At 38.6% G+C, this 19,357-nt stretch overlaps 1 protein-coding gene across 3 annotated transcripts in view; it reads right to left on the bottom strand.

The window, feature by feature from the left end:
• The window catches only part of MINPP1 (multiple inositol-polyphosphate phosphatase 1), a 52,450-nt gene extending 33,720 nt beyond the window's left edge, over window positions 1-18,730 (bottom strand). Inside the window, exons 1-4 of one of the 3 annotated variants that reach the window (XM_025397632.1) lie at window positions 17,685-18,730; window positions 14,708-14,905; window positions 10,030-10,127; window positions 3,202-3,335 (exon numbers count right to left, since the gene is read on the bottom strand). In XM_025397632.1, coding sequence (XP_025253417.1) covers window positions 3,202-3,335; window positions 10,030-10,127; window positions 14,708-14,905; window positions 17,685-18,321 — 1,067 coding nt within the window. In that variant the 5' untranslated portion in view covers window positions 18,322-18,730. Of the gene's footprint in view, window positions 1-3,201; window positions 3,336-10,029; window positions 10,128-14,707; window positions 14,906-15,008; window positions 15,416-17,684 lie in introns of those variants that run through there. The other 2 variants (XM_025397635.1, XM_025397633.1) reach the window with 2 other exon arrangements.
• Between the last annotated feature and the right edge of the window lie 627 nt (window positions 18,731-19,357).

Below are 19,357 nucleotides of genomic sequence, written 5' to 3'. Positions count from 1 at the left end.
GCAATTATGTGTCTTGGAGTTGCTCTTCTCGAGGAGTATCTTTGTGGCGTTCTCTGTATTTCCTGGATTTGAATGTTGGCCTGCCCTGCTAGGTTGGGGAAGTTCTCCTGGATGATGTCCTGAAGAGTGTTTTCCAACTTGGTTCCATTTTCCCCCTCACTTTCAGGCACCCCAATCAGACGTAGATTTGGTCTTTTTACATAATCCCATACTTCTTGCAGGCTTTGTTCATTTCTTTTTCTTCTTTTTTCTTTTGGTTTCTCTTCTCGCTTCATTTCATTCATTTGATTCTCAATCGCTGATACTCTTTCTTCCAGTTGATCAAGTCGGTTACTGAAGCTTGTGCATTTGTCACGTATTTCTCGTGTCATGGTTTTCATCTCTTTCATTTCGTTTATGACCTTCTCTGCATTAATTACTCTAGCCGTCAATTCTTCCACTTTTTTTTTCAAGATTTTTAGTTTCTTTGCGCTGGGTACGTAATTCCTCCTTTAGCTCTGAGAAATTTGATGGACTGAAGCCTTCTTCTCTCATCTCGTCAAAGTCATTCTCCGTCCAGCTTTGATCCGTTGCTGGCGATGAGCTGCGCTCCTTTGCCGGGGGAGATGTGCTCTTATTTTTTGAATTTCCAGCTTTTCTGCCCTGCTTTTTCCCCATCTTTGTGGTTTTATCTGCCTCTGGTCTTTGATGATGGTGATGTACTGATGGGGTTTTGGTGTAGGTGTCCTTCCTGTTTGATAGTTTTCCTTCTAACAGTCAGGACCCTCAGCTGTAGGTCTGTTGGAGATTGCTTGAGGTCCACTCCAGACCCTGTTTGCCTGGGTATCAGCAGCAGAGGCTGCAGAAGATAGAATATTTCTGAACAGCGAGTGTACCTGTCTGATTCTTGCTTTGGAAGCTTCCTCTCAGGGGTGTACTCCACCGTGTGAGGTGTGGGTTGTCAGACTGCCCCTGGTGGGGGATGTCTCCCAGTTAGGTTACTCAGGGGTCAGGGACCCACTTGAGCAGGGAGTCTGTCCCTTCTCAGATCTCAACCGCCGTGTTGGGAGATCCACCGCTCTCTTCAAAGCTGTCAGACAGAGTCGTTTGCGTCTGCAGAGGTGTCTGCTGCGTTTGTTATTGTTTACTGTGCCCTGTCCCCAGAGGTGGAGTCTACAGAGACAGGCAGGTTTCCTTGAGCTGCTGTGAGCTCCACCCAGTTGGAGCTTCCCAGCAGCTTTGTTTACCTACTTAAGCCTCAGCAATGGCGGGCGCCCCTCCCCCAGCCTCGCTGCTGCCTTGCCGGTAGATCACAGACTGCTGTGCTAGCAATGAGGGAGGCTCCGTGGGCGTGGGACCCTCCCGGCCAGGTGTGGGATATGATCTCCTGGTGTGCCTGGTTGCTTAAAGCGCAATATTGGGGTGGGAGTTACCCGATTTTCCAGGTGTTGTGTGTCTCAGTTCCCCTGGCTAGGAAAAGGGATTCCCTTCCCCCTTGCGCTTCCCAGGTGAGGCGATGCCTCGCCCTGCTTCAGCTCTCGCTGGTCGGGCTGCAGCAGCTGACCAGCACCGATCGTCCGGCACTCCCCAGTGAGATGAACCCAGTACCTCAGTTGAAAATGCAGAAATCACCGGTCTTCTGTGTCGCTCGCGCTGGGAGTTGGAGACTGGAGCTGTTCCTATTCGGCCATCTTGCTCCGCCCTCCTAATATTTGACTATTAATATAGCTTTATATAAATTCTGAAGTCTGGTGCTTTAAGTCCCTATGTTCCTTCTCAAAATTATTTTAGCTCTTCTAGGTCCTTTAAATTTCTGCATATATTTTAGAATTAGTTTCTCAATTTCTATAAAAAAAAGTACTGAGATTTTTGATAGAGAATCTACAGGTTACTAATTTGGGTTTTCCAATCCATAAAAATTATATATATTTCCTTTATTTGGGTCATTTTTCTGAAATGTTTTGTAGTTTTCAGTATACAGAAATACTTATTTTAAAACACCAATGATAAACTTCTTAAAGCGCTAAATTGAAGATAAAATAAAATAGCAAACATTATTTTAAAATCTTCCAAACACAGTTTTAAGTTTATCATACCTCATATCCAAAAGCAAGACAAGCAATGAACAAATAATAAAGATATATTATCTCATAAAGTCTAAGGGTTATAAACCATTCATAAAATTGAGCAGGAAAAAAGTTAACTCCTATTTCAAAGGTACTTGCCTTGAATGAAATCGCCACACAACTTTTTGGTAGCAGAAACTAAATACTCAATTTGGTTTTTCTTCCTGAACTCCCAACAAACTCAAGAAATTTCCACAAACTAGAGTCATATCCACAAACAAAATATATTTTTGTAAATAAAATGTAGTACTGGAAACACAATGAAACACATCATCTCTAGTTTTTTTCTATCTCAATTTTTAGAGCATGATTTTTGTCTCCAATTTTAAGTGTATAAGCCTTCATTGAAGCAAATCTGACAAATAAAATGGAATTGAGGTTCTATCAAAGGTTCAAGTCTTGAAAAACTATTTTTAATTGATTATAAATATTAACAAAAGTTTTTCTCTTTCAAAGTAAAAACATTTTGCACATTCATAGCAGGAGCCACATAGAGTTCACAATTACACTATTTATAATAGCTAAAGATAGGAACTATCTAAATGCCCACCGACAAGAGTACATGGCATAAATTATGGTGTATTCACATTATTGAATATTGCACTACAGTGAAAATGAACTACAGCTATATGCAATAATATGTTGAATATTAAAAACATAAAGTTGAGAGGGGGAAACAAAGCAATGTCCAAAAGACAATAAGCAGTATGATTCCAAGAAAAACTAAATATATTATTTGGGCAGCAATACATTAATAATATAAACCATTTTAAAGAGGCGAAGGAATGACAAATACAAAATTCCAAACAGTAGTTTCCGGAGAAAGGAAGAGCAAGAGGAGGCAGGAAAACGGAACAGTTGAGGAACACATAAGTAAACAAATCCAAGTTATTATTAATATTGTAGTTCTTGGGTAGAGTGGAAGGTTTCATATGTTTTATAACTTACACATGTTATCTAATTCTTTTGTATCACATTAAAAATTTTTTTAAAACACAAGCAAAAACTATTTTTTTAAATTACTCATTATAAAAAATTTTCCAGAAGTTTAATAGTAAACTCAAAATGTACTTCAAAGTTTTTAGAAAGTTCTTACCTTTGTTTCTGTTCAACTGCTTTGTCCAAATGCTGAAAGATATCCTGAAACAAGGTGCAGCTGGATCGACTGTTAATAGTATACCCATATCCTCTTTTCCAATATTGCTTCAGATCATTTAAATACTCTAATACCTAAAAAAAATTCAAAAATCATTTCTAATATATTTTCAAAAACATAACAGATTCCCTGATTTAATAATGATTCTCTAAGAAATGGTTACAGTGTTTAATTACCATTCTGCACAAAATATAGTATTTATGTCATATGTCAAGGATACATTTAGAAGAAAGAATAAAGAAGAAGAATATTCATTAAAACACAGAAGATAACAGTGGATGAGAAATGTTTAAGAATTTTGAGAAGGTAGAAGTCAAATAGAAAATGAGTTACTTTGGTTCATATATCATTGGTGAAAAAAATAATAATAAAAGTGTACCAAGGATATGGGGAAATGGGTACTGTTGGGAGGAATGTATATTGGTATAGACATTCAAGAGGGCAAACTGGCAAAATCCATGAAAACACACATACTCTATGACCCATTTAATTCCATTTCTTATAAAGTGATATTCACAGAGGAACACCAGCGAGAATGTACAAGAATGACTTACAGTAGCACTGCTTATAGATGCCAAAAAATCCCCAGAAACAACTAAATTCCAACAGTAGGTAGACGGTTAAATAAACTATAGTATACACATACTACAGAATACTTTGCAGTTATCAAAAAGTTCTGTATTATAGATCTCCATGTACTGACATGGAAGAGCTCCAAGACACAATGTTGAATAAGAGTCCGTTAAAAATAATACATACCCTATAATACCATTTATTACCCCCCCACACACATATACATTATACCCTTTATATTTCTAAGAATGATACAGATTATACAAGTATAGAGAACAGTTTGAAACTTACCTATCACTGGTTACAGTGATTAATCTCTGCTGCAAGGTCTGGAATCGAGAGCTGGTAATTAAGTAGCCTTTATCTGAGGGTTAAATTTTGCACTTATGTATCATTTGATCATTTGCTCATGTAGAAGTGGAGAACTAAAACCTCTATCTAGAACTAAAACCTGTAGCTAAAACCACAACTAGAGGACTAAAATATGTAACCCAAAAGAGGTTCAAGACGACTGCAATAGTCACGAACCTTTCTTCCCAAAAGAGCTCCTAGAGAAACTAAGTTCAAGTCATAGTAAGTTTTAAGAGCAGGGGTGGGTCAGTGCCATATGTAAAAACAAAATAAAAAATACATTAAAGGGGTGAGGAGGAGCTGCTTGCTACACTAGCATTGCTGCCTGCAATCTAGACTAGCATAGCACAATGGCAACTTGTGTCCCTTCCAAAGGCAGAAGTGTAGATATTAATGAAGAAAAGGAGAATAGCTGAGGGTAAAACGATGAATAAGTGGGTTATAAAGGAAATGAAATATTACATGAACGCCTTGAACGAGGCTCCAAGCAAAAGGTGACACTGTCTCTTAGCTCAAATGACAGATGCATGAAACGGTGAAGCTATATATTTGCCAAAACCACTCCTGGTTTTGGAACCTGACAGGATTGAAAGGAAGCTGGCAAACCTTAGTGGCCTCGCCCTGGAAAACATTCATATAAGATGATGGACTGGACTAATTATTAATGACTGTGTATACTCTTTTGATGTAAGGTATCCCTCTTTGAAAACCAGGGGCTGACCTGTGGTGTTATGATATGTATATATTGGCTTTTGTCCACACTTTCTGGTTTGTAATTCCCATATCCCTTGTTGAAGTCTTTTGGTATAATACTGGGTGTGTGAGGCCTCAGGGGCAGGCCTCAGGAAACAGAATCTCTCTCCTGCCTCCCTTTCCACAGTGCAGAGGCAGAACTCTCATCTTCCTGCCTTTCTGGGGGTCTTAAGATCCTGCCCTGAAAGGGTCCTGCCTCATATCCTGGGGGGAAGGGATACTTCCATAAAAACCCAAGAGGACTGGATTTGGAGAGCTTACAGAAAGCTGAACATGGGAACTTCCTGGAGGGTGGCATGCCCAGGGAGGACATGGAAGCTCCACGCCCCTTCCCCCATAACTCGCCCTACTCATCTCTTCATCTGTATCCTTTGTAACATCCTTTATAATAAATCAGCAAACATGTTTCCTTGAGTTCTGTGAGCTGCTACAGCATATTAACTGAATCCAAAGAAGATGTCATGGGAACGTCAACTTGAAGCCAGTTGAGCAGAAGAGTACCAATGGGGCACCTGGGGACTGAGCCCTCAACCTGTGGGATCTAACACTACCTCCAGGTAGACAGTGTCAGAACTGAACTGGAGGACACCCAGCTGGTGTCTCCTGCTTGGTGTGCAGGGGAAAGGCTCCCACACATTTGGTCACAGAAGTCTTCTGTGTTGATGATTGTGGTGGTGGTGTGAGAGCGGAGGAAAAACACGGCTTTAGAGAGTCTGTCCTTACCCAAAGGCAATTAAATCAAAAAGTTAGCAAAGAGACATAAACACTTAAGAAATTTAAAAAGGAATTAAAAGGAATTAGATAAAAGTCTGTTCAATCTATTCAAGAAATAAAATCTATTAGAAATAAAAAGGAGGCAACTGAGATTTTTAAAACTCTCACGTGCTTACTATTAAAACTTTATATTATAAAAAAACAAAAAACAAAAAAAAAGGCCCAGTGCGGTGGCTCACACCTGTAATCCCAGCACTTTGGGAGGCCGAGGCAAGTGGATCCCTTGAGGTCAGGAGTTAGAGACCAGCCTGGCCAATGTGGCAAAACCCCTTCTATACTAAAAATACAAAAATTAGCCAGGTGTGGTGGCGGGTGCCTGTGGTCCCAGCTACTCAGGAGGCTGAAGCATGAGAATCAACAATTCTACCACAGACATACACCTTCAGAAACAGGTATACCTGTACCCCAACAAACATATACATAATGTTCATAGCAACAAGGTTCATAACAGCCCCAAACTAAAAACAATGTCTACCAAAAAGATAATGAATTAACTGTAAAATATTCATATAATGGAATACTATATAGTAATGAAAATTAAAAACTGTAGCTATATGCAATCTCATATTTTTCAATTTAAAAACTTAATTAAAATTGTAATTTACATACACGTGATTTAAATATACAGGTTGACGATTTTTGACAAATATAAACACCTGTATAACCCACCCCCGCCGTGTTAATACAATGACTTAATCACCCCCAAGAAGTTACCTCATGCCCCTTTGCTTCAATCTCCTCTAATACTCTGCTACAAGTATATGTTTTACAGAATCCTGAGAAATGTCTGTGACCTCATAATTCACAATCCATTTGAGAAGAGGTACATTTTCCTGAAATTTGTGAACCTTTTCATAACACAACAGGTCAAGATCATTTAAAATTCCTCCCAGTTCAAATTCCTGCCTTCTAAGTAGCAATCTATAAATGGGAAGCTTTTTTTTTTAAACTTGTGTCATGGGGGTATGTCGTATGGATTATTTCATTACCCAGGTATTAATCCTAGTGCCCATTAGTTATTTTTCCTGATCCTCTCCCTCCTCCCATCCTCTGCCCTCTGAAAGGCCCCAGTGTATGTTGTTCCCCTCTATCTGTCCATGCGTTCTCACCATTTAGCTCCCAAATAAATCTCAAAAACTTAATGTTGAACAAGAGCTGGATACCAAAAGAAAAAAACATACACAGAGTAATTCCATAATATAAAGTTCAAAAACAGATAAAGCTAAACTGTTTCTTGGGGAAAAAATAAATTAGTAAACAATAAACTACTGTAATAAAGAAAAAATTGAAAGCAAAAATACACAAGTAATTATGGGGAAATAATTTCAGAGAAGGAAAACACTTTTTAAAATCAAAAGATATATTGGCTTAATTCAGTAAATAATGGATAACATGAATGACTGACTTTTATAGGTACATTAAATACCAAAACTAATCCCAAGAGAGAGAAAATCTAGACATACTTATTAAAGACACAAATTGCAAAAAAGCTATCCTACAAATTAATTTTCTCCTTTGTGCATCACTACACCTTTTACGGGCAGTCCCCAACATACGATGGTTTGACTTACAATTTTTCAACTTTACAATGGTTCAAAAGCAATACACATTCAGTGCACTCCTTGACTTACAACGAGGCTATGTCTGGATAAACGCACTGTAAATCAGAAATGCACTTCCAACTTAAGATATTCAGCCTGCCATGGGTCTATCTGGATGCAACCCCACAATAAGTCAAGGAGCATCTGCGTTATGTTTCTATTACTGTATAAACATTCTATTATCTTGCAATGGTTTAGTTACATGTCTTTCATTCCTTGCAGCATTCTTTGAGGACAGTATCTATCTAATGTTAGTGTCTTCAGTTCCAAGCAAGTGCTTGTCACAGAACAGAAACTCAAAAAATGCTTGCTGAAGGTACTCAAGGTTCAGGATATCTAATTATCTCAGAATTTCATAAATGTCTATTCATTTTTAATTGTAAAAAACATTCTTGGCCAGGCGCAGTGGCTCACACCTGTAATCCCAGCACTTTGAGAGGGTGAGGCAGGAAGATTACTTGAGGTCAGGAGTTCGAGACCAGCCTGGCCAACATGGTGAAATCCCGTCTCTACTAAAAATACAAACATTAGTTGGGCGTGAAGGCACACGCCTGTAATCCCAGCTACTTGGGAAGCTGAGGCCGGAGAATTGCTTAAACACAATAGGCAGAGGTTGCAGTGAGCTGAGATCGGTCCACTGCACTCCAGCCTGGGTGACAGAGGGAGACTCTGCCTCAAAAAAAAAAAAAAAGAAAAAAAAATATTAAAGAAGAACTTTAAACACATAAAAAATATAAGAGTAGTATAAAGAACCTCTGTGTACTTATCCAGTTTCAACAATAATCAGCATTCAACCAATCCCATTTCAGCTTTGCTCCTACCACTACCACTGAATTATTTTGAAGCAAATCCCAGGTATCATTTTATTTCACCTGTAAATACTTCAGTATATAAACCTATTTCACAGTGAAAGTCCAAAGCAGGGATAAATTATTTTCTATCAAATCACTGAAGAAGAAAATAATAGAAAATACCCAAAGTGCTGGGATTACAGGCAAGAGCCACCATGCCCGGTCAAGAAGTTCTTTATTTACAAGAAAAAAGGTACCTCTACAATAAAGAGATCAGGCAGACACCATTGTAATCAAATGATCAAATGGTCAAGAATCACTTGAATCTGGGGAGCAGAGGTTTCAGTGAGCCAAGATTGTGTCACTGCACTCCAGCCTGGGCAACAGAGAGAGACACTGTCTCAAAAATAATAATAATAATAATAATAATTATCAATGACGTGACAAATGGACATCAGTCCTTCTGACATGATGCACTGAGAAGGATATATCACTTATGTAGGGCTCTTGTCAAAAATGTTTAATCTGAATCTAATCCTAAGTAAAAAATATCAGACACATCCAAAAGCATTCTGCAAAAAACCTGGCCTAGACTCCTGCAAAACACCAATGTACGAAGGGCAAAAGGAAGGCTGGAGCACTCTTTCAGGTTAAATGAGACTAAAAGAAATGCAACCAAATGCGATGAATGATCCCTTATCAGATCCTGAATCTTACAAAACAAAACAAAACAAACAAAAAACAGCTATAAAAGACTTAGGATGTGAAAATTTGAAAGTTGACTGTATATTAGAAAATACTGTGGTATACATTATACACATAAATATAACTATGGTATACTGTATTGTGGTTATACAAAAGAATGTTCTTGTCCTAGATGCATGCCCAAGTATTTAAGAGTGAAGCATCCTGATGGTGGGGGGTACAAGAAGATTATATATACATAGTGGACAGAAAAAACTGCTCCCATATGTCCACATTCTAATCCTTGACATCCTATGAATATGTTACCTTACCTGATAAAAGGGAATCTGCCAACGTGATTAATCTCGAGATGGAGAGATAAATCCTGGACTATCTAGGTGGGCCCAGTGTAATCAACAGTGTAATCAACAAGTATCCTTACAAGAGGCAGGCAGGAAGGACAGTTAAGAGTTGGAGATATACCCATCAGAAGTTTGAGTGACAGGAAATGCAAGCAGCCTCTGGAGATCAGAAAAAGCAGGATATGGATGTTCTCCTAAAGCCCCCTGAAAGAATACGGCTCTATTGATACCTTGATTTCAGCCCTGTAAGATTCAATTTGAACTTCTGACCTCCAGAACCATAAGATAATAAACTTATATTGTTTTAAGCCACTAAGTTTGTGATAACTTGTTAGAGCAGCAATAGGAAACTAATATAGTAGAGAGACTCATAAAGGAAATGTGGCAAAAAAGGTTAACAACTGGTAAATATAGGCGAAGGACATACGAGTGTTTACTGTAAAACACAGAACACAATTTCCCATGAAAAAGGTTATAAAACAGTCGCTAGGACTTTGGAAAACCATTTATTCTCTCTGAGCTTTGGCTTCCTATAAGAATAATCTGGGATTATATCAGCTCTACAATCCCTTCCGAGCAGTAAAATTTGATGATGGGTTGGTTAAAGGTAGGTCTGTAGATGGGTTGATTTAGAAATCAAATCACCATGGAAAAAATGTTTCCAGAGTTTTTTGAACCTGAACTATTTACAAGTAGGTGGGACCAATGTGAACCTTTAGTCTCTCTTTATTCAAGGAAAATTAGGAGTTAGTCACAAAACAGCTTATGTTCCCTAACTGCTCATTTTCTGAAAAGCTGCTTCAAGTAACCAAATGCAGACAAGCAAGCCAAAAAAGAATTTTTTTAGAAAAGCAAAGGAACTGCAAAAATAATACTTACCTTTGCATCATCTATGTCAAAAACATCACACCAAGGAGAGTTAACACCTTTAATTGCCAGGTCAAATGAACAGGTGAAAAAGGCTACTTGAATTAAATCTGGGGGGGGAAAAAAAGGTAAAATTTTGTGGGTCATTATTTTCTGCAATTTTTCAAAGGTTAAATATCTTTGTGTGGTACAGTTCAATAAAATGGACATCTTTGGTTTGGGGAAGAAATTATTTAGTTTCTTCCTGGCTATCAAAGCATTAAGAGACTTGCTCTGTATAATCTAAGGGGGCAGAACTGAACTATCAGGAAGAAACCATGAGAAGTATAAATTTCAGTCCAAAAAAACTAAGAAATTTTCTGTAATTGGTAACTTTTTTCTGCCTCCCCCGCCTTTTTTTTTTTTTTTTTGACAGGGTCTTGCTCTGTTGTCCAGGCTGGAGTGCAGTGGTGATCACAGCTCACTGCAACCTCGGATTCCTGGGCTCAAGCAATCCTCCTGTCTCAGGTAATTACTTGTTAAGAACATATTTGCCCAGCAATATCAACAAAAAGTGTAATCCAAGGACTTGCTATATAAAACTTAACATGATTTTGTTAATTTTAGAGGGTTCAAGGAGGGGGGGCTAAGGTTATAAAGGTTTTAGTACCAGACTTGAAAAATTACAAATAACAAAGTACATTTATTGAACAGTTTAAATTATACAATTCATTTTATAACTAAGAAGCAGCAGTAAGTACAGAAAAGATATAAAAGGAGAGAGAAGACTACAGAGGTAGAGAGGGAAGAAGTGCAAGGTAAGTGAGGGGGAAGGAGAGACAGCCAAAGAACAGAAGCACAAAGGGGAAAATCACACACTAGAGCGAAACATTGGTACCAACATCAGTTTTTCAAACTTAGCTGCTCAAATGATTTCAGAAGTGGATTTCAGAATAAGTTATCTAGGATTTTTACACTGCTAATTTGCTGATTACATTACTTTGAGATACATATGGGTATTGAAGAGAAGGGATAAGGGAATGACTGCTTGGGCTATAAAAAGTAGCCTTTGTTAGTAAATAAAACACTGCTGCTTTCTAGTCCATGAGAAGTGGGTGATATTTAACGCTAGAGAGAAAAAAAGTCAACTGCAGTGGTTGCCTCCACTGCTTCGATTTTTCTTTAATTTTACTGCGTTTCCTGTTTTCCTAAAGGCAAATGGGACCAAAAATCAACTGACGTTACATGCATTTTGCGCTAGTTCTGAGTTTACAGAATTCCCCTGAAGCAGTATACGATACAAAAAAATATATTTCATTGGGAATATACAGAAAAGCCATTCAAAACTTTGCTCATGTAAAGAAAAGGTTTTATAATCTCAATACCTGATACAATATAGTGGCTTGTAAGTACCAGGTACATTTGATGAAAGGACCTGGCTTATTTACACTCAAAGCTCTAATTCCGAAACTATGAAGTCAGTCCAAATGGTATATTCTTTAACTGGAAGAGAGTTTACTTGAAAAAAAAAAAAAAATCACCAAACAACTCTTCAGAGTACAGGGAGAAAAAGCATCAGATCAAGAAAGGCTGAGACCTGACTTTGCCACTAATTATCCTGGGTAAGCTCTCTTAAGTGTCAATTTCCCCACTTACAAAGTAAAGAAGTTAGATACATGATCTTATTTAAGTTGCAGCTCTGACTTATCCGTTATGATCCTTCTGATTTCTTGGTCAATCTTTCAGAACCTCAAAAACATTTCAAGTGGGTAAGAAATTTAAATATTTAAGAAACGAAATAGACCCTTTCCCTCTGCTCCCCTGAGAAAAAAATAAAACAACAAAAAAGGAAGACAATAGGAAAATATAATAATCTTGGAGTGGGAGGATTCCTGAGCAAAATACAACACTCAGAAGCCATAATGAAGGACAGATATGGCTATTTAAAAGACGTAAACTTCTGTGCAATCAAAGGCACCATCAACAAACCTAAGAAATAAGGAAAAAATTAAAATATTAGCAACATACAACAAGCAAAGGGAGAATCTTTTGTCAGGCAGAATTAAAAGATATAATTAATATACCTATAACACATAAAAGGTATTTGTGATTCATAAGAAAACAAAAATAACCCAACAGAATAGGAACAAAGTTATGAAGGGGCAATTCTCAGAAGAAATACAAATGGCTACTAAACATGAAAAGATGTTCACTTTCAGAAGTAATCAAAGAACTGCAAATTAAAGCTAGGTACTATTTTTCATTAATCAAATTGGCAAAAATTAAAATGACTAATAATATCTACTGTTGGAAGATATGGGAAAATGAACATTGTCATATACTGTGGATATAAATTTTTACTACACCTTCAGAGAATAATTTCAAAGTATATGTTAAGATATAAAATACTCATGTGTGTTCACCCAGCAATTTCACCTATTTACCTTTAAAAAACGTTTTTTAAAATCTATTTATTTATTTGGAGACCAGGTTATGAGACTGGCTAATTTTTGTATCTTTGATAGAGGAAGGGTTTCACCATGTAGCCAAGGCTAGTCTCAGACTCCTGGGCTCAAGTGATCCAACCACCTTGGCCTCCCAAAGTGCTGGGATTATAGGTTATGCCACAGCACCCAGCCTCACCTATTTTATCTTACAAATAAACTCTCAAGTGTAAAAAACAGACTACAAGAGTGTTCACTGCAGCATTACCTGAAAGAGTTAAAAACTAAGAAAAACTTCAGTAGGAAAATGGTTTATATAAAAAGAATCTGGACTGCATTAGCAACAGCCTCTTACAGCAGTAAAATTCGATGATGGGTTAAATAATTTAACTAGCATTGACTTACAAATTGAGTCACTCATATGTCCCATGAAATAACACAGGATTTAAAAGAATGAGACAGTTCTGTATTTGTCTAGAGACAAATATATTGTTAAGTAAAAATAGTAAAGTTACTGAAAATACATATAGCATCACCCCTCTATGTAAACAAAAGGGTATTTAAATAGCAAAAGTATTTATTGCGCAATTACTGTACCAGGTACTAAATGCTTTGTATGAATTAATCTTATATAATCTTTGCAATAATCCTACAAGACAAGAATAATTCCCACATTCATTTTACAAAGAAGGAAACTGTGGCATAAAGATATTAAGAAACTTGTGAAAAATCACAGTTATTCAATAGGATAGTAGAGTCAAGATTCAAATGCAAATAGTCCAATTCCAGAATACATTATTTTAACCATTATATTAATATTGCCTCCGAAAAGAAGTAGCTGTTACTCCATCAGTAAAATACATAATTCTTGCCCATTCAGAGACTAAAAATAGTTTAAATAAAATCTTTTTCAACAACCTAAATGCCTACTAACAGAATAATGGCTTGATATTGGTATACTTATAGAATGGAATACATACATTTAAAATGTAGGACTAGAATTACAAACATTACCTCAAAAACAAAAAGCTGCATAAAAATCAAATTTCAGACTGGTATAAACTTTGATATCATTCTTAAAAGTTTTAAAATCTGCAAAACAATATCCTATTTATGTATAAAACATGGGATAACATAAATGCTCAATTCATGACAACAATTACCATTGGTGAGAAGGGAAGAAGAATGGGATCCAGGAAAGGGACCAATGGACCTCAATTTATTTAAGGCAAGTAACTGAAGCACAAAGTTAAAATTGAGTAAAAACAAGTGGTGGGTATAGGGATGTTAACTACATTAGCCTTTTTTGTTATCTTTATGTTTGAATTATTTCCCAATAAAGTAAATAATTTTTAAAGCTCCATGGGTGATGCCAATGTACTGCCAGTTTGGAGAGACAGAAAACATTCAACTTCAAATGCTGGTCTAGGCATCTTCTTTTTGATCCTTATAAAGTATCCAGGCCCTGTGACTGACAAATTCTAATCTATTTTTTTCCCCAACATCTACTTCCAGTCTTTTGGAAATTAATTCAGAGTATAATGTAATCTACAATCTTTGCACGTATCTTTGTCAACATCTGCCCTACGGAATATAAATTCCTAGAAAATAGAAAAAAATCTTATTTTCTTAATCTCCCATTGCTGGGTGATCATGTGCCCTGGTTTCCCATCTGCTTTCCTGGCAAAATTATTAATAGTGTTCCCTTTCACTTTCAAAAGTGTCCCACCAGTTTGGATGCTAAGCTGCATGGTCAGCCCATCCACTGCAATAACTTATAATAGACATGACTGCTCATCTTCTCAGCATGGCCACATATAAAAGACTCAAAAAACATCATAGTACTTTGCTTTCCACTTTCTAAAACTTACCTCTCTTACACATTAAAAGGTACATTTGAACTGCTTCAAAAGCTAAAGAAATTATATGATTTTTTCATTTGTATCACTTTGTGAGGGGGAAATTCAGATAAGATAATTTGTTTTAAAAATAATGCCTACAGTTGAGGCTTTATATACTCTGCCCTCAAAAAAATTCCAGAATATAGCTAGAATCTTGTGCATTAATTTAAATAACACTCAAAGAAGAATATCAATCTAAAAACGGTAAATAGTAAGCACAAGGTATACAATTTTTTTGACCTAGAACATATTATTTTCTTAACCTAAATCAATTGGGGCCTTTAAAAACAATTCTGGTTCCTTGCTTTTCATTTTCACAGTTCAAAATTATTTAAACCATAAGTTTAAAGACAACAGGCATATTACCTGCATTTAAATCATTTACTGGCACTTGCAAAGTAGCTGCAACTTTTTTTAAAATGTTCTGCATTTCTGGTCCAGTTTTGAAGGCTTCCACGTGATAAAGAGCTGTAGCATTTTTTTCCACTTCAGTTAGAAACTTCTCACAGTGATCAAAAAATCTCATTAGCTTATCATTAACCCTTGGAGGTCCACACTCCATATCTGAAAGAGAGAAAAATTTATATATATATATATTTGTAAATCACTGACATAAACGACAGTTTCAAATTATTGAAAATGTTAAGTGTGAAAAAGGAACACTAACATCTTACTAATCCGCATAGCTGAAATAAGCACATATTGATCAGGAAAGTCATAGGGTAAAATTATTCCCGATTTATAATGTCTGTAATGCATGAGAATAGCTAGAAAAGACTAAAGAAACAGAGATTGAAGATTAAATGTGTTGTAGTGATGCTACGCAATGAACCTGCTTTATACATTTATAAGTACTGCTTCTGTCAGGCACGGAAAACTTGAGAAACCAAACTAAAAATCAGCAAAGTTTCCACTTACAAGGTGAGAGAGAATTCAACATATGGAATCTATTTTTTCACTCTAAGCCAAAGTCTAAACAGAGTATTTTATTTTCTCAATTGACTTTCCCAACTCTGTGTTATTTTACAAAAGATTCTGCTTTGGACAAAAACGACTGACAAAAGCACAAAACGCACTGATGTTCCGGGTCTCCTGTGCTTCACTGTGCTGGTGCCTGTGACTTAGTTTATCTTCTAACTGAAGCCCCAGATAACTTTCTATTTAGACTTTAATAAATTACATTATTCCCCCAATTTGGCAACAAATATGTATTGGAGAAGCATGCATAATCATTCTTCAACTACTGGCATGCCCTTATTTTCAGTCATATTCAAAACACACTTTTTTTCAATCACTTATCCAACAATTTGCCATGAAAAGAACACCAAGTATATCATTTTTGTACATAAAATATGAGAAAACTGAATATAGTTTTATCTGGGCTTTGGATGTGTATGCAAAAAAATATCAATATGTATGTTTAAGTGTCTCTCTTGAAATGGATAATTCTGCCCACTTTGTCAATTGGATTGCAATTCTTAAGAAAGTATCTTGACAAGGAAAATAAGCTAACTTTATCACCTTTTTTCTGTGGCTGCTAAAATGTAATTTCCCAAGTGGATCTGGGTATTTTATCCTTGTTACTATCTAATTATTGCTAGTCTTTAAACAAAAACAAAGGCATTGTTCTGTTTCTATAAAACTACAAATCTAATTCAGCAGACTCCCTCAAAAGACCAGATGTACATAATAAGCAAAACTATTGTCTATAGAGAATAACAAAGTGGCTAGGCAAAGGGTTTACCATCTGAGACTGAAAACAGTCAGGAGTGGGCTTATTCCGAACTGTAATATTTTCATCCCTGGCTCTGTACTGAGAGACAAATGCCAGTCTTCACAATGCCATCTGAGAACAAAAATTCACTTGTTCCAGAAAGTCACTATAGATATTGCGTTATATTAAAATATGCTCTGCTTTCAACATTCTGTTAATTTAACAGATTTATGAGGAATTTTCACTCATGTTAATGGAAAAAGTATATCTTTAAAAAAACACAATTCAACAAATAATTAGACACAGGTCAGCTAACTGAATTACCCACAATAACATGACACAGAATCAGTGGAGAAATCCCTTACAGATGGTTTCACTGTTTAACAGCTACAGAAGAAATTACAAACCAGCCTACTTCTAATTTTTCACTTGGGCTTTGAAGCTAAACAACAATCCTCACTTCAATTCTGGCCTTAAAAGTGAACAAGAAACGATTAACGCTTGTTCATCTCTGTGGTACAAAAGTGTTACCTGTTTTTTCTTGTCAGGTATGCTATTGGACAAACGGAAGCTATATAGCAAAATGGTAAAGACAGCAAGCTCTCAATCAGATTTCCTGGGTCCACAGCTAGCTGTACGAAAATGGGCAAATTATTTAATGTGTTTGTGTATCAATTTCCTCATCTTTTGAGACGGGGGAAAATACTATCAACTCTGGATTGTGGTTGTAAGGATTTTGTAAAATAAATGTGAGGCATACCTGGCACACAATAAGCATGAGGTGTATGCTATCATTATTATTTGTAACTATTACAACATTTTCTAAGAGAAAAAGACCCATTCTAGGAAAACAGAAGACTTGGATTCTAGACCTTAAAAAAGACAATTAAGAAGGCATACTCTTGGGCTCGGGTTCTTCACCTGTGAAACAATGGGGCCTTACTAGATGATTTCTCAAATTTCGAAAAAGTATAATTAATGGAATGAATGAGTTAAGTTACTGCGTGTGACCATGGACCACAGCTACAATGATGGGAACGCTAGAGTAAAAACATGAACAAAACAGAAGAAAAAAGAAGGGCACAAAGGCTTGAGATCAGGTTCCTAAAACAGGCTGTAGGTCTAAAACTGCCATCTGAAGAAGATGATGAGTTTAAAAAAAAAAGGAGGAGGAGAAAAAACTAGCATCGGAAGCAAAGCCTGAGGAAGAAAATTCTAGATTCTGTTTTTTAAAAAGTGCGCCCAATTGTGAAACTGGACGCCAGGGAAGGGGGAAGGGATGGGTTGGCGCTCGAAGGGGCAATTCAATTTGGGAATGGGAGCGCAAAAATTGCGGGAGACCTGTCTGTCCCCTTTCCTGTTGGATCCCCAACTCTACTAAAGCAGGGAGCGTGTAGAAGATGCTGAATTTACACCTGATGAATACATGAACATACGTGTAATGGGAAAAAGAGATAGTCAAGTCTGTAATACCCCGCGACAGGGAGGACGTAGCGCGAGGGATGACGGCTTGGGAAAAGGGGAAAGAGAGCTGTGGGCATCGGAAAAGCCCAGGGTCTGGGGAAGGCGGGAGAGGATCCAAGGCGGGTAGGAGGACCGGGACAGCACACGGGCCGCCCGAGGGGTCACCTGCGACGTCGGGCGGCGGCAAGCCAGGGTGGTAATGCTGCCACAGCCCCTGCAGGAAGGCGGCGCCGCTATCCACGCAGCGGTGCTTGGAACTGGTGATGAGCCGCAGGCGGCCGTAGTTCTCACGGCTGAAAAGGGCCGGGAAGAGCGAGGCCAGACGCAGCGCCAGCTGTCGCATATCCTGCCGTCCCTTCTCTACTAGCTGCCCGTCCATCCAGTCCGCGTACCACAAAGGCCAGTCGGCCAGCGCTGCACCCAGGTCGCGCCTGCCGGTACTACTGCCCCCGCCATCCCTGGACCCGCGGGCCTGCAGCAGCCCGTGCAGCTGCCTCAGCTTGCGGATCTGTTTGGCCGTGGGGTAGCGGGTGCCGTGGCGAATGAGGGCGACCAGCTGCACCGGGGTGCAAGTTCCCTCCAGCAGCTCAGGGTCCCGCCATGGAGCTTCGGGGCCCGACAGCAGCCCGGGGTTGACATCCTCGTAGCGAGTCTTGGTGCCGAAATAGGGGCTGAGCGACGAGTCCACCGGGTCCCTCGGCTCTAGAAAAGAGCAGCGCGCAAGCGACGAGAGCAGCGCCGCAGCCAGGGCCGCGGCAGGCGCTACGGAGATCCTGAGGAAGCAGCGGGGCGCGCGGATCATTGTCGGCGCAGACCGTGGAGGGCGCCGAGCCGGCTGCCGCTGCCAAGCTTCCGGCTCCGGAGGGCAGGGGGCGGGTCTGGAGGGCGCTTCCGGCCGACGGCCGTCGGGATGCGTTTCGCTGTTGTCAAGGAGGTACCGGCAGCTGGCTGTGGGTCCTGCGTCCCGGCGGAAAGCTCCGAGGAGCCCTGTAGACTTGTGGCTCGGGTGGAGCCGGCGGAAAACCCGGAGAAGCTTGAGACAGCCGTGGCTGAGGTGGAGCCGGCGTCGCTGCCCTGGAGCGTGGGCGAGTTTCCTCTTAGCCAGAGCTTCAGGGATTGACTCAAAGACTCCTCCGCTTTTTTAGTTGTTTTGGGTGTGAATAAAGCCCAGACTAAACCTTAGCCTCCCAGGCTGCCAAAACAGGACAGCTGTGATACTGTGTTTTTCAAAGTATAGTGCCTGAACCATCAGCATGAAATCTGCCTGAGACGGTTGTTGAAAATTCACATCGCTGGGCCTTGCCGCAGGGTGCCTCTTGAAGCCCAAGGTGTTTGTCTTTTTTTGTTTGTTTGTTTTTCCATTTGAGTTTGAAAATAAACAGGATACAGTAAAGCAGAGAACTTGGAAAGGGGCTTACATTCTGCAGGAATTTGAGTCCTGAATCTTTGGTATAATCTTGACCTGGACTACCAGAGCTCATACGGACATCAGTGAGACAGCACCCTCAAAGTTTTGTGCTTGTTGATCCCGAAGGCTTAGCGAGTAGAGACATAGCAATCTGGAAAATTTGGGTGCATTGAGTCATGGCCCAGCAGATTTACTCTATTATTAAGTATGAGCTAATCTGCTTTGCGAAGCAAACATGCTCTGTATTTACCACCACTCCAGATACATGTGTTCCTCATACGTTCCTCCCATATACTTACATACTCAAATCAGCAGCTGGGTTTTTTAATAGGTTATTGCTCAGAATCTTTGCCTGATCCAAAAAATAATAAATCTGAACAATACGTTGTTTTTTCCCACTTAAACTCCAGTTTATATGCCAGCTGGGGAA

Source organism: Theropithecus gelada, chromosome 9 (genome assembly GCF_003255815.1).
Source record: "Theropithecus gelada isolate Dixy chromosome 9, Tgel_1.0, whole genome shotgun sequence".
Lineage (NCBI taxonomy): Eukaryota > Metazoa > Chordata > Mammalia > Primates > Cercopithecidae > Theropithecus > Theropithecus gelada.
Note: the sequence above shows the minus strand (reverse complement) of the source record. Positions and strands in the feature narration are given on the sequence as shown.